Genomic DNA, 16340 nt, shown 5'->3' on the forward strand with positions numbered 1-16340 from the left:
GCTGTTAGAAAACACCTAGTCATTCTTTTGTAAATACCACTAGTTTGTCAGTTATTAATATTTTAAATTACAGTAGCACTAATACAGTCATTTGCCCATATCTATAAATGCTCTAAAGATAACAAAGACATTCTATTTTGGAAGCAAAGGCTGCATTTGTGATGTTTCACAGATGGCTTTATATACTACATGACTAACGCAAGTTATATTTAATGGTATATCTCTAATAGCCATTACAAAAGCAGCTCTAACTACCATGATTTAGATTTGTGACAGAGTTTATACCATTTCTTTGTGGAAGGAACACCCCTTTCTTTGTTTATTAAGGAAGCACAGCTCAGTTGTAGTGAGGCACTGGTTAAAAGTAGCAACATTTGTAAAGGTCCTTCCCCAGATTTTTTCAGATCCGTATGAATGAAAAATAAGTAGGATAACTAGAATACTCTTGGCCTTTGATATCCTGCACTCCTTCCTCTCCATTCTTTGTAAAAAGATCATCTGCAGCTCTTGCACCAGAAAGACTTTTACAAATGCCTGTAGTGCTTTAGATGTTAAAGCCAATGCTACTGTTTCATTGGATATTTAGTCGACCGATTTCCCTCTTTAATATGAATAGTATTTATTGAGCATCCACTGGGCACAGTGCACTTTTATAGGTGCTTGGAAAGTAAAGAATAAGGGCAGGGATTCGTTCTAGTTACTCTATTGTACTCTCCTATCACCTTAATATGTAAGCTAGACTGTAAGCTCGTTGTGGGCAGGGAATGTACCAGTTATACTGTACTCTCCCAAGTGCTTACTACAATGTTCTGCATACAGTAAACGCTCAATAAATATTACTGACTGACTTAGCCCACTTCTCTGGACACAGTAGTGCTCAGTAGACCCCAGTGACTGATGGATTGATTACCACTAATGGGAAGGCAAACATAAAAAGTATCTATAACTAAAGTGGTCAAAATAAATAATTGTGTATGCATATACACATGATTGCTGGGGATGAGTGGAAAGACCTTCATACTGCTAAATTTGGCTGATGGAATTCCCTCCCAGGGTGCTGGGAGATTAATCTGGGAAAGTGACCACTTGACTCTACCAATAAAAGAAATATTCCTTTACTTTAAAGCTATTTGATTTTCAGTTTCCAGGATCCACCAAAATACTGAGATCTTTACCTGGAGAAATGATGTTTATATTATGAATCTGGCTAGTTAACAATGGATCAGGAAATCAATTAATTGATCAGTGATATTTACTGAGTATCCTACTGTATGCAGAGCCCTGTAATAAGCGATTTGGGAAAATACAATGCAATAGAGTTGATAAACGCAATCCCTGTCCATAACAAACTTACAATCTACAGGGGGAGAAATACATTATAAGAAATTACAGATAGGAAAATAGTAGAGTATAAGAATATGAGTATAGAGTATAGAGAAATATGAGTATAGAGTATAAGAAGTGCTGTGGGATTGGGGTAAGAATCAAAGTGCTTAAGGAGTAACCAAATGCATAGGTGCCTCAGTTACCTCATCTGGAAAATTGGGGATTAAGATTGTGAGCCCCACATGGGACAACCTGATCATCTTGTATCCCCCCAGCACTTAGAACAGTGCTTTGCATCTAGTAAGCACTTAACAAATACAAAAATTATTAATTATTATTAACAAGGGGGGAGTGGGGAGGAGAAATGAGGGCTTAGTCAGGGAAAGCCTCTTGGGAGAGATCAATCAATCAATCAATCGCATTTATTGAGCGCTTACTATGTGCAGAGCACTGTACTAAGCGCTTGGGAAGTACAAATTGGCATCACATAGAGACAGTCCCTACCCAACAGTGGGCTCACAGTCTAAAAGGGGGAGACAGAGAACAGAACCAAACATACCAACAAAATAAAATAAGTAGGATAGGAATGTACAAGTAAAATAAATAAATAAATAAATAAATAAATAGAGTAATAAATATGTACAACCATATATCCATATATACAGGTGCTGTGGGGAAGGGAAGGAGGTAAGACGGGGGGATGGAGAGGGGGACGAGGGGGAGAGGAAAGAAGGGGATCAGTCTGGGAAGGCCTCCTGGAGGAGGTGAGCTCTCAGCAGGGCCTTGAAGGGAGGAAGAGAGCTAGCTTGGCGGATGGGCAGAGGGAGGGCATTCCAGGCCCGGGGGATGACGTGGGCCGGGGGTCGATGGCGGGACAGGCGAGAGCGAGGTACAGTGAGGAGATTAGTGGTGGAGGAGTGGAGGGTGCGGGCTGGGCAGTAGAAGGAGAGAAGGGAGGTGAGGTAGGAGGGGGCGAGGTGATGGACAGCCTTGAAGCCCAGGGTGAGGAGTTTCTGCTTGATGCGCAGATTGATCGGTAGCCATTGGAGGTTTTTGAGGAGGGGAGTAATATGTCCAGAGCGTTTCTGGACAAAGATAATCCGGGCAGCAGCATGAAGTATGGATTGAAGTGGAGAGAGACACGAGGATGGGAGATCAGAGAGAAGGCTAGTGCAGTAGTCCAGAGATGTGATGTTTAGGAGGATTTTGAAGGCAGGAAGACTGGAGTACTGTAGGAAACAAAGAGGAAGGGAGTTCTAGGGCAAAAGGAGAATGGGGGTATGGGGTTGGCGGCGGGACAGATGAGATTAAGGCACAGAGAGTAGGTTGGGGTTAAAAGAGTGAAGTATGTGGATTGGGTAGTACTAAGAGATAAGTGAAATGAGGTAGGAGGAAGAGAGTTGATTGAGTGCTTTGAGCTAAGAAGTTTCTGTTTGATGTGGAGGTAGACGAGCAATCACTGGAAGGTCCTGAGGAGTAGGGAAATGGATTGAACAGTTTTTCAGAAAAATGATCGGGGCAGCAGAGTAAAGTAAGGGCTGGTGTGGGGAAAGAAGTCAAGGAAGTTAGCGAGGAGGCTGATGCACTCACTCATCAAAGCAGGAAATGAAAAGTGCTTGGATCAGCATTACAGCAGTTTGGGTGGAGGGAAAAGATGGATTCTAGAGAAGTTGCGAAGGTAGAGCCAAGCAGATTTCAAGACCTAATGAATGAGCAGGTTGAATGAGAGGAATGAATCAAGGTTATAGGCTTGTTGGACAAGCATTGTGGCTTAGGTGAAAGTGCCAGGGTTTGGGATTCAGTGGTCATGCGTTCTAATTCCAGCTCTGCCGCTTGTCAGCTGTGTGACTTTGGGCGAGTCACTTAACTTCTCTGGGCCTAAAGTCTCTCATCTGTCAAATGGGGATGAAGACTGTGAGCCCCACGTGGGACAACCTGATGACCTTGTATCTACTGCAGAGCTTAGAACAGTGCTTGGCACATAGTAAGCACTTAACAAATACCAACATTATTATTCCAGTGCTTAGAACAGTGCTTTGCACATAGTAAGTGCTTAATAAATGCCATTAAAATAGGAGGGTGGTGGTAGTGTCTAAAATGAAAGGAAAGCAGAGTGGGGGCTGGATAGAGTTTGGGTGGAAAGATGAGATGTTCTGTTTCGGACATGTCAGTAGGATATCAAAGTAAAGATGTCCTGAAGGCAGGAGGAAATGTGAGACTGCAGAGACAAAGAGAGGTCAGGGGTGATGAAGTAGTTTTGGGCACCATCCACATAGAGATTGTAGTTGAAGCTGTAGGAACAAATGAGTTCTCTAAGGGAGTGGGTATAGATGGAGAATAGATGAGGACCCAGCACTAAATCTTGAGGTAAAGGCAGTGAGAGATATAGAAGAAATGTCTCTCTCCCCGTCTAGATTGTGAGCTTGTTGTGGACAGGGAATGGATCTGTTGTTACATTGTACTCTCCCAAGCACTTAGTACACTGCTTTGCTTTGAATAGTATGTGATCCAAATCAAGTGATAGAAAATCTTCAATCCAATATACCATTTTTTCATTCCTCCTGAATTTGGATGGATAGGGACTCTTAATTGATGTTACATTGCCTTTGATACTGAGTGTGCTCTTTTTGAAAATTTACTCCTATACCACTCTCATCTCTTGGCTCTCTGCCTCTGAAATAGTATCTATTCTAGTTATTCTTTATCCCTCTTACTTCCTTAGTTATATGGACTTTATTGTTACAATAGTCTCAACATTGATCTCCTGTACTTCTTCCTCTGCATTTGACCACAGTACCATCCTCTATTCACCCCTTCATCCATTTTCAATGGGGTTTTTTTGGATCAAACATAATTGCTTTTTCTTGTTTTCAAACATAGTCAACATGCCACTCATCCTTATATGATTTATCTGTACTCTGCCTCCTTACATTTTAGAAAGTACACTTGTCCTTTCTGTTCCCTTCTATTGTTTGCACAGTCCTGCTTCCCCCTCCATATTCCCAAAACTGTCCCAGAGCATCCTGGGAACTGTGTGTTTAGAGCCTTGTCATGCCTCAAGTCAAAGGCGGAGCCCCCACTTTAATGTACTTTCTGTGGAAATGAATTTCTCTTCTATCCTGTTAATCAGTAGAAATCCAGAGTTAATAGCCTTTATGATTGACACTATTAATGGGTACCTTACAAATGTGAGACTGCAAGGTCAGAGTCATTATTGTCAGTATATCTGCCTTGGGACAATAAACCTGTAAATATGCTTGTTGTATTACCCTAAAGAACACCCCCCCATGCCAGCCCCCAGCAAAAATGGTTAGCCATCCCTCATTTGCATCAGGCAGGAACTATTGACCACTGGCTTGAAGTCACTGAATCAGATCCCTTTCTCTTTACCTACTGTTTTCTCCCACTTGGCACTAGCTCCCTCCTGCATTCCTCCGACACCGACTCACCATAGTTCCTTCTTGTCTCCCCTGCCTACAGTCTTTCCCTTGCCTGCGACTCATTTCTCCCCCAAACCCATCAGACTACAGCTCTCCTCATCTTCAAAGCCCTTAGAAAAAATCACATCTCCTTCAGGAGACCTTCCCCAATGAATTTATCTTCCCACAACTTATCATTTCACCAGGACGGTCTAGTGGAAAAAGCCCAGGATTGGGGCCATGGGCAAGTCACTTAATTTCTCTGTGCCTCAGTTTCCTTACCTGTAAAAGAGAGATTAAATGCCCATTTTCCCTTCTTCTTGGGCTGTATCTATCCTGATAAGCTTGTATCTACCCAAGGGCTTACTACAGTGCTTGGAACACTGTAAGCACTTAACAAATAGCATTATTCTTGTTACTGTTATTATTATTACTATCATTCTGAGGTTTAGGCAGAATCCCCCTCGGATCTTAAATTACAAATAGGAAATTGGTGAGTGTTTTTAGTAGGATTATAAAAATGATACTTTATTTCTTAGAAAACCTGGGCATTTGTCCCAAATGCATGCAACCACTTTATACATTTAACCTTTTAACCAATCTTATGTCTGTCCCATCCCTTGCTCCACGTATAAACAGTTGCAGGAAGGTGTGTGGACCTGGATGATGAAATTTAGCCTTTGAGATCCTTGACTTCGACTGGGCAGAGTTTGAAGAAAGATTTGTTCTACAATGCAATAAACTCCTGCTTCCCAAATACATTACCTTAAAACTCTTTAACTACTCTATTTCTATTGGAAGGGTGTGGGACCAACTCACATCAGTGGGCAGGTTTACTGCTCCTCAAAATGTGACTAGTGAATGCAAATCTGCAAAATAAAGCCATTAAACATGAAGGTGTTAATTCATATGGCCCATCCTATTTAACAATACACTCAAACATGATAATTTAATTCTACTCCTAGAACATATACAAATAAGATACTGAACTTCCTGGGAATATTTAATTGGCAAAAAACAGCAATAAGAGCTCATCAAGGCTAACAAAATCTTTTTACTTCTGGGTAATAAAAGCTGACTAAGTGCTTTTTCATATGTCAGTGCTATAGCTTACCACTGGCTAGCACTTGCAACTACTCCAATATTTGCAGACACCTATTACTGTTGCTTCCAGGTTTATTCCTTTCACAGTTTTACCAATTTAGAAGGTAGTGACTGAAGACCTCTAGCCAGGTAGAGTAGTATGATAGAGGGGTAAACCAAAAGCAGCAGAACAAAGGTAAAAGAGAGAAACACCCGTTCAGCGAGTTAAGCTGCGGAGTGAGAAGGAGATAAATCATCTTCAACAGACAGGGAGGACCCAGCTAAGAATATGGCACCATACACTGCACCCACTAAGTGTTTATTAAATACTATTACTACTACTTCTATACTGAATCCTTGGAGAATACAGAATTCATCATCCTGATCCTAGAGGAGCATACAATCTACAGCTAGGAATAGTGATTCAAATAGTGACTGTGTGCCTCTTCCCACAGCTACTCTGTTTCGCTGCATTAGAGATTGTTAATGGGCCCAGCTCCCTGGGCAGACTCCCAAGAGCAATCAGGGCTGGTGGGCTGGGAGAGTGTGGCATAGGGGAGCCTGTGTGGGGGGATGGGGTGGCTTCCCACTGAGCAGATTAAATCAGGGAGACGTCAATGTCATACAGAGTATGCTGTAATCAATCCATCAGTGGTGTTTATTGAGCACTTACTGTGTTCAGAGCATTGTACTAAGCGTTTGGAAAGTACAATACAATAGATCTGGTACACTTGTTCCCTGCCCACACAAGTTTATGGACCAGAGGACAAGTTTATGACTTGTCACACGTGTCATGCGGATGCCCCATAAAATCTATTAGCTCCAGCCCCAAGGGAGCAATTAATACAGCCCTACTTTAGTCATTAATGGTTTCTAACCTACCCCAGTGACTCTTACAGAGTCGTGTTATGGTGAGTTTCATTTTGAACTTGAAAACATGAATGACTTGATATAGCTCTTTACATCTATGATTTACCTCAAAAAAGTACGGTGCACAGATTAAATGCATTAAATTATTTTTCTTTTCCTAAGGGAAAAACTAATACATAATGCTTAAATTGAACAGGGTAGCTTCTCTGAAGCTCAAAGGCAATAAGGAATCAGCATGGCTTAATGGAAAGCACAGGGGCTGGGGACTCAAAGGGTCTGAGGTTTATCCCGACTCTGCCACTTGCCTGCTTTGTTATCTTAGACAAATCATTTAACTGGTCTGCGCCTCAATTTCCACATCTGTAAAACGCAAATGCAACACCTGTTCTCCCTCCTACTTAGAATGTGAGCCCCAAGTGGGTCAGGGCTGTGTCTGACCTGATTATCTTGAATCTGCCCCAGCGCTTAGTACAGTGGTTGGCAATTAATGAGTGCTTACCAATATCACAATTATTATTATATCATTATATTATGTTGGATTTCAATCCTAGACGTAGTATTTATCATCTTACCTTATAAAGCAAAGACACAATACCAAACCACAGCTGCCCCCTGTAGACTGTAAGCTTGTTGAGGGCAGGGAATGTGTCTATTACATTGTTATATTGTACTCTCCCAGGTGGGGAGTACAGTGTTCTGCACACAGTAAGTGCCCAATAAATATGATTGACTGATTCCTCATTATGGACCCATAGAAGCCCAAGAATGTTAGCAGTTTTATTAAGGTAGCTGGCAATGCTCAATTTGCAAATAAGACTACAGTTTGGCTTTTAAAGTTTTCAATACCCAGTATTCTTCCTGTTTTATAATCAAACCTGAGAGCCAATCAAAGCACAGTAATAATGTTAACAAAAAATTAACCTGAAGAAATCCTACCTAAAGGGGAATACACATATATTCTTTTCCTTGTGATGGATTTCCTTAAGCTAAATGTAAGCACCTTAATTGAGAGAAACATCTCAAACTTTTAAGAATGATCATACTTCATTTCAGTACTTCAACATCTCTTGTTACTGAATGCTGAGTTAATATCCTGTGTTTTTGTAAAATCTGTAAAGAATGCTAATCCAATTTAATTGTGAGATAACATTTTTAGGGTGACCAGACTTTCTACCTCTTTCAAATTTCAGAACAATGAACCTGACTAAACTTTTCTCTTCTACTTTGGAAAAAGGAGGGTGACAACCTGGGTGAAGGCAAATTAGACCTGTTATTAATTACAATTTTTTTTAAATTTGCCACCGGGGAAACTAATATTGATTCAATAATCTATCCATCAGTATTATTTATTGAGTACCTACTTTGCTAGACTCTGAATTAGGTGTTCAGAAAAATACAATTGTAAGAGTCAATGTCATTCTACCCACAACCTGTCTATTCTGAGCTTAACAGAGAAGCAGCGTGGCTCAGTGGAAAGAGCACGGTCTTTGGAGTCAGAGGTCATGGGTTCAAATCCCGGCTCCACCAATTGTCATCTGTGTGACTTTGGGCAAGTCACTTAACTTCTCTGTGCCTCAGTTATCTCATCGGTAAAATGGGGATTAAGACTGTGAGCCCCCCGTGGGACAACCTGAGCACCGTGTTACCTTCCCAGAGCTTAGAACAGTGCTTTGCGCTTAATAAATACCATAAAAAAACCATGATCCACAGGTTGGCATAAGTAAATTCAGTGAAGGAAGAAACAGTTACACACATGATCATGGTTTTGGGCAAGATATGATGTTATCATGTTCCCCAGCCTCTGCCTCAATATTACTGTGCTATAAGACGACTTTGTGTAACTTAAAATAATTTAATACATTAAAATAACAATGAACGGCAAGAATATAAAGTGCTCTGGTATAGGTGGGTGTAGCTGTAGTAATAATAATAATAATGTAAAAATGTATTTAGGAAAATGTCATTCCTTGTAGTCTCTTTGAAGCATACCCCTAACCCATTAATTCCTAAAGAGTCTACTGACACTATAACATGATTTTCCCATAACAGTAAAGTTCTTCACAACAAAACTACCGCAATCCCCCAGAAATGACTATAGCTAACTTTTACCCATACTCTCATATAAGTACAAGTAATATGAAAAATTCCTAAAAACTTCCTTAGTACTAAACTTAGTATTATTTTGCAGGGGATTTCTTCTTGGGATAAACCCCAGTAAAATTTCATCTATAATCCATTTTAATTTATCATTCTCTTATATTTCTTCTTTAAACTAAGTCTTCTGAATCTGATTCAATTTTCATTTTGCGCATACGAACAATAAACCTACAAGCATCAGCTGGCACTGAGACAAATAACCCTCAATGGGACACTCTTCACTGATTCTAATGTAAATGAAAGGTGAATTGTATCTTCCTTACCTGGCTTGCTTTCATTTGGTTTACACTGAATTTCTTCAACACAGTCTGCAGGAAACCATCCAATATGTCCTCGAGTACTGCCTTCCCAGAAGCCACCTTCACCAATGCTCAAAACTAAGAGGGAAAAAGAAATAAAACATGAGGATTTTTCTTCACATACTTAAGGTTCAGTCCTCATAAAGGGAGTCACTATAATTTATACATTTGCACATAATCGTCTAGCTCCTATTCTGTAGTCACCTGTTCCCCCTCTGAAACAAACCTAATAGCATCAATAATTAAGAGGAAAGCACGCTCTAGGTCTTGATCTAGAAAAAAAATGTATCATTAGTTACTGCTCCTAATGCACAACCCCTCCAAAACTCCAACAATGGTGACAAGAAGATATGGAAGCATTTTTGGCATAAGTGAGAATGAATAGTCAGAATGCACACGTTGTTGCATTAGCTGTTAAAAATGAACACTGCCCCTTAAAGATGTCCCTCTGCCCCTTTGAAGCCACAGATACATAGTACTAAGGAAACCATCACCACTAGATCTTCCTCTGCTACTTTTTTGTTCATTAAGAGTTCTAGGTGATGAGCTTCTCTAATTTTCCTTGGGTCACTCAAGATTCCTCAATTGAAGGAGCTCTGGTTTCAGATAATGACACAATTATAATTGTGTGTTCTCACATCCAGAATCAGTTTCCTCAGTGCTCAACTTACTGTTAGGAGGAAGCCAGTCTTTTTGAAAGAAGCACCCTCTTAAAGAATTAATGCAGAAAAAACTGTAGACTGAAATATGATATGAATGGAGAAGTCATTGGACAAATTCTCCCTTGCTAGTACTACCCTCAATCACCAATTTGTATTTATGTTCCAGGCTAAGAGAAACCTCAACAATAAAGGGTAGGGAAGAGACTGATAACCTTCAGCTAATAATAGATAAATGGTATTTATCAAGTGTTTACAAAATTCAAAGATTCTACAAAGTGCTCGGGAGAATAGTGGAAAAAGCACAGGCTTGGGAAACAGGAGATCTGGATTCTAATCCCGGCTCTGCCTTACACTTTTTTATTTTACTTTCAAGTGTCTCTGTCCTTCAGTTTCCTCATCTGTAAAATGGGGATTAAATAGTTCTTCTCCCAGCCTTTAAACTGTAAGCTCTATGTGGAACAGGGATTCTGTTGTATCTGCTTATGTTGCATCTACCCTAGTGCTTGGTACACAGTAGGTAAGTACTTAAAAAGTAACACCGGTATTACTCCCTGTCCTCAAGAATATTATAATCTGATGGATATGCTGGCTTTTCCCTGAATTTTCAAAGTGAAATTGAGCAAACAACTGTGTTCTACTACAATATATCTATTCAGGAGTGATGTCTTCTGCATGCCCTACCTCTTTTTCCACCTGCTCTTCCCCTATCGGGTCCCTGGATTTAGAAGAAATAGGGAGCATAAGAAGGGCCAGGGAGACAGATGGGGTGAGTCTGGGGTGTAGGGAAGGGCCAAAAAACCTGCAGGAACAGGGAGGGCTGGGCCAGGAATGGTTGGAAAGAAGCTCCTACTCCTCTGGCAAATTTGAGAAAGATATGATTCCAACTGTGATGAATCTACATTTGTCATACAATTTATTAATTGTACTAATTAATTCTGTACAAAGTAAGCACTCAATATGATTAAATGAATTAATAATAATAATTATGGCATTTAAGTGCTTACTATGTGCCAGGCACTGTACTAAATGCTGGGGTGGATACAAGCAAATTGGGTTGGACACAGTCTCTGTTCCACATGGGGCTCACAATTTCAATCCCCTTTTTATGGCTGAGGTAACTGAGGCCCAGAGAAGTGAAGTGACTTGCCCAAGGTCACACAGCAGATAAGTGGCACAGTTGGGATTAAAACCCATGATCTTCTGATTCCCAAGCCCGTGCTCTATCCACTATGCTATTTAGCACAGACCGTCTTGGGACACTTAAATACAATCTTTATTTCATGTGGGAGGCAGAATGACCTAATGGAAAGAGTTAAGGGCTGGGAGTCAAAAAACCTGGGTCCTTCCCCAAGATCTGCCACTTTTCTGCTCTGAGCCAGAAGTAAATCACTTAATAGCTCTGTGCCTCAGTTTCTTCTCTGTAAAATGGCAACAAAATATCTGTTCTCCCTCCCTCTGAGACTGTGTGCCTTATGTGGGACATTGACTATTTCCATTCTGAGTCTCTAGTATCTGCCCCAGTGTTTAGCACATTGTCTGGCACACACTAAATTCTTAATAAATACTATCATTATGTGGCAGAGTGCAAGAAGGAGAAGGGACATTCTCAAGTCATGGAAGAAGACAACCTCCTAGCCCTATTGGGTATTTTAATAATAATAATGATAATGCTATTTGTTAAGTGCTTACTATGTGCCAAGCACTGATCTAAGCACTGAAGTAGATACAAGGTAATCAGGTTGTCCTACATGGGGCTCACAATCTTAATCCCCATTTTGCAGATGAGATAACAGGCACAGAGAAATGAAGTGAATTGCCCAAAGTCACACAGCTAATAAGTGTCAGAGCCTAGATTAGAACCCTCAACCTCTGATTCCCAAGCCTGGCTCTTTCGACTAAGCCATGCTATTTCATCAATGAAAGTTGTCTATTAATTGGATGCATTAAATGGGAAATAAAACATCTATTCCTAATCACGGATGTTAATGTGTGTTTTTAGATTGCAACAGTTAGAAAAATTCTTGCAGATGTGCATGATTGAGTCTGTGTGAGATGCTCACAGGCAGGCACCTAATTAGAACAGAAAGGCTATGTCAAGGTGGACTGAGACTGTTCCAGATGGGGAGGGGGAAAAATAGCAGAGCAATTCACAAGTGGTTAGGACATGGATTTCCATTAGTCCCACACTTTAGGTCACTATACAATGAATGATTAAAACATTACCAGTTCTGCTAATGAGGAGATCACAGCTGAGCTAATATTAGAGACCTGCAGAGCTCCTTGCAGCCACACAAAAAGGACACGTTTTCATGATAAACTTTCTGTGAAAGAGAGAATGAACAAAAGCCAGGGAACTAAAATGGAAGGAATTAGTTCTGTTTCTGAGGCACAGGTTTAAATCCCCTCTAGAACTCAAGTGAAAATGTGATGGGTTTTCTAAGAATATTTAGGGTGAGCTATCCACCCCTGAGACTTATTTCTACTGCAAAGTAGTTTACAATTGCAGAATCTGACAAACCATGGATGCTGGTAACTGAGGCAGGTCAGGCTGGAGAAATGGGCACCAACCAAGAGACCAGGTTTATCAGGTGAATAGCTAGCTTCAGGTCAGTGTCAGGGTACTGGCTGCTGCAAGCCACATTTTTGCCTCCCCTCCCAACCAAATGACTATTATTATTATTATTATTATTAATAATAATAGTAATTGTTAAGCACATGCTCAATACAAAGGACTAGTACTAAGAGTTGGAATGGACACAATACAATCAGATCAGACACAGTCCCTACACCATATGGGGCTCAAAGTCTAAGGGGGAGGAAGCACTGATATTTTCTCCCCATTTTACAGAGAAGGATGCTGAGGCACAAGACATTAAGGTCACATGACAAGCAAGTAGAAGGAGCCAGGATTAGAATCCAGATCCTAGTCCTGTGCTTTTTCCACTTGGCCATGCAGCTTCCCCAAAATGATATCATTATGGTTCTGGTGCATACGTAGCACTACATGTGACAACAGGGTCAGTCGTATTTATTGGGCGCTTACTGTGTTCAGAGCACTGTACTGAGATCTTGGAAAAGTACAATATAAGAGACACTTTCTCACATTTCTATTTCTGGGGCTTTCCCTGAGACACTCACTCCTCCTGATGCTGACATAGGCCCATGAGAAACTGTGGCTCCCTATCTTCTTGCCCTCTGTGCCCCAAGATGCTCTTGCTACAGGCATGTACAGCACCCGGCTGTCCACTGGATCTTGGACAGGTGGGCCACATGCCAGGCCAGGGAGCAGAGGAAAGGGCCAGAACTTCTCTGGGGCAGTGGGGTCCCCCCAGCTCCAGCTCCTGACAGCCCAGAAACCCCACTTGGCCTCAATGACAGGATGTGTATAAGTCTCCTCCTTGCCTCTTCAGAGCTGCCAGGCCTCCACTGGCTCCTTCTCCCTCCCTCGGGCACACAGCCCAGGATCTAAGGCAAAAATGTAGTTTCCTTCTCGGGGCTGTCTGGAATCACCCACCCTCTCCTCACGGCTCCCACACCCTCCAGCTCCTGAACTCACTGAGGTCACCTTTAATAATAATAATTATGGTGCTTATTATGGTTAATAATAATTAAGTGCTTAAGATGTGCCAAGCACTGTTCTAAGCACTGGGTAGTCAGGTTGGACATAGTTCCTATTCCACATAGGGCTCACAGTTTTGATCCCCCTTTTCCAGATGAGGTGACTGAGGCCCAGTGAAGTGATTAAGTGACTTGCCCAAGGTCACACAGCAGATATGTGGCAGAGGCAGAATTAGAACCCATGACTTTCCGACTTCCAGGCCTGTGCTCTACCCACTAAGCAACACTGCTCCTAAGCTACTGCTGCCCACTTATCAGCGATTCTGCTTTCCTGCCCGGCTGCTGGTGGCTTCTGGGATTGGGTAGGTGAGAGAGGAACAAGGCTGAAGGGAGGCAACCCTACAGCTCCTGCCACTTAAGTAAATAAATAAAAATTCACTTCCATAATTATTTGACATTTTTATTTCAGGGCTGAGCGAAGAGGGGTGTTAAGAGGAGAGCGGGGGTTTCAGAGGATTACTGCAACTTTCCCAAGATGGCACCTCACATGTGAAACGTCAGTGGAGACTTTGGGACTTGGCAGGCAGTCAAAGTCCCTGTCATCCCCACCCTCTAAATTCAAATCAGATACATGAGGCTCACAATCTAAATAGTAGAAATGAGGCACAGAGACATTAAATGGATTGTCCAAGGGTCCACAGTAGGGGCCAAGACAGGGATGAGAACCCTGGGAGTCTCCTGACTCCTAGACCTGTGCTCTTTACAGTGTCTCTGATCACTTCAGCAATATTAATGCCTTAAGCAAAATAACTTGTGGTTGAATTGGAAAGAGCATCTCACTGCGGTCAAAAGGACAATATCTACCCTATACTGGTTGACTTCTGTAGATGAATCTAGTTGATACTTGGATTCAAATGATTTAGTGGGACTGAGGTGGTTTAATACACAGATTATCATCACATAATATTTTTCATAATATCACTGCTTCCAGGCCAGTAACACTTTGCCATCCAACATGCACAACCCCACTCCAAATCCATCAACGAGTGGTATTTACTGGGCACTTGGTGCAGAGCACAGTATTAAGCAACTTGGGAAAGTACAATACAACAGAGTTGGTAGACACGGTCCCTGCCCACAAGACACTTACAGTCTATATGGGGAGACAGACATTAAAATAAATTGCAAATTGGGGAAATAGTGGAATATAAGGATCTGTACATAAGTCCCATAAGGTTAGGATGAGTGACAAAGTGCTTAACGGATACAGAGCCAAATGCTTCATGCACTCTAGACTGTAAGCTCATTGTGGGCAAGGAACGTGTCTACAAATTCTGTTGTATTGCACTCCCCTAGGCACTTAGAACAATGCTTTGCATCTAGTATGTGCTCAGTAAATATTATTGATTGATTGACTGAACTAAAATAAAAACTTGAACATATAAAATATGCTAGTCCAATCTGTACCAGGAAATCAGGAAGACTGCCTGGTTAGAGTTTTGAGAAATTCCATTCTGCATCAATGGGAAAATCGTTGCTTACAATGAATGAATCATTCACTTTCATTCATTCATTCATTCATTCAATCGTATTTATTGAGCTCTTACTGTGTGCAGAGCACTGTACTAAGCACTTGGGAAGTACAAATCGGCAACATATAGAGATGGTCCCTACCCAACAACAGGCTCACAGTCTAGAAGGGGGAGACAGACAACAAAACAAGTAAATAGTAAACAAGTAAACAGGTGTCAATACCATCAGAATCTAAATAGGTTCAAGAGAATCCCTTAATTGGCTTCTATTGGAGAATTGGAATTTTTTTTTAATGTAGGCAATCTACCTATATGATCAAGTAATCTCCCACAATTTGACTGTTTTTCCTGAATTAAAATTGGATCACTGCACCTTTCTGCTTAATGAAAAATGTTTCCCATTTCTATTCTAAATAAGCCAACCTAACAAAATGCTTACATTATGAATGAAGTCAGCACACTTTTGTTTTACTGTTAAATAAGGTGATTGTAAAGACATGGTCCTGTCAGTAGGTGTCACTGGAACTGCTAGAATTTGTTATTTTACCCTGTTATCACTGGTTACTAAATACCTGACAACTCATCCAGAAGTAGTTCCGAGCATTAAGAAACTGGTCTTTAGTCTACAAGTTTGGCTGGATGAACGAGGAGGATTTAGAAAGATGAATCATATTTTTGTTTCTCCATGCTTTCTCCTTTGAACTATCTTTGATTTAGTCCAAGGCCCTGATTTTACCTTCAACTTTATCTTCCAGGCAAGAATCTTCAGCTCATCAATTAATCATGAATCAACTTAGATATCAGCCACTTCTTTGACTGTTTCTCTCTAAACACTTAGGCTCATACAGCTCTTTTCCCTCACCAGATCCTGGGCCTTATTCTTGCCTTTTACTTTTATCAGTGGTCTTCCTAATCCATTTTGCACAATCAAAACATATTGCTCTGAGTTGCCTGTTGTTTCCAAACTCCACAAGCCTAAGGCATTTTAGGCAGCGAGTTGTTCTTATCTGGTAAGTACTTTACTTAAGTGGTATATCCCTAGCTCTGAGTCACTGTAAGGAATAGACAGTTTTAGATTAAGGTTCTTTGACTGACCCAAACCCTCTCATCATATTGGCCCCTTCGCTGGTCTCCCTGGCATCCTGTGTAGCCTCAGAAAATGCAGCAGGACAACTGAATGTCAGGAGACAACTGTGGCAGACACACCATTCTGGCATCAGGTCATCAAGGAAAAAGTGGCTTTTTTCGAGGAGAAATTTAGAGAGCATCATGAGACTAAGAAACACTAAAATAGCACCATAAACTGCATCAGCTTTGTTTCTACCTAGTGTGAAAGGGACTGTTGGGTTTTTTTTTCTTGCTTGCTTGCTTAATGGTGCTTGTTGAATGCTTACTATGTGCTGAATGTAGCTGAATAGATACAAGCTATTCAGT

The 16340-nt window shown here is 41.1% G+C and overlaps 1 protein-coding gene across 2 annotated transcripts in view; it reads right to left on the bottom strand.

Annotated features, from left to right (window-relative positions):
* Positions 1-16340, bottom strand: part of SHANK2 (SH3 and multiple ankyrin repeat domains 2) — a 734882-nt gene that overhangs the window by 379365 nt on the left and 339177 nt on the right. For both annotated transcript variants that reach the window (XM_038764461.1, XM_038764460.1), the window contains one exon: positions 9119-9232. In XM_038764461.1, the coding sequence (XP_038620389.1) occupies positions 9119-9232 (114 nt within the window). The remainder of the gene's footprint in view (positions 1-9118; positions 9233-16340) is intronic.

Source organism: Tachyglossus aculeatus, chromosome 22 (genome assembly GCF_015852505.1).
Source record: "Tachyglossus aculeatus isolate mTacAcu1 chromosome 22, mTacAcu1.pri, whole genome shotgun sequence".
Taxonomy (NCBI): Eukaryota; Metazoa; Chordata; class Mammalia; order Monotremata; family Tachyglossidae; genus Tachyglossus; species Tachyglossus aculeatus.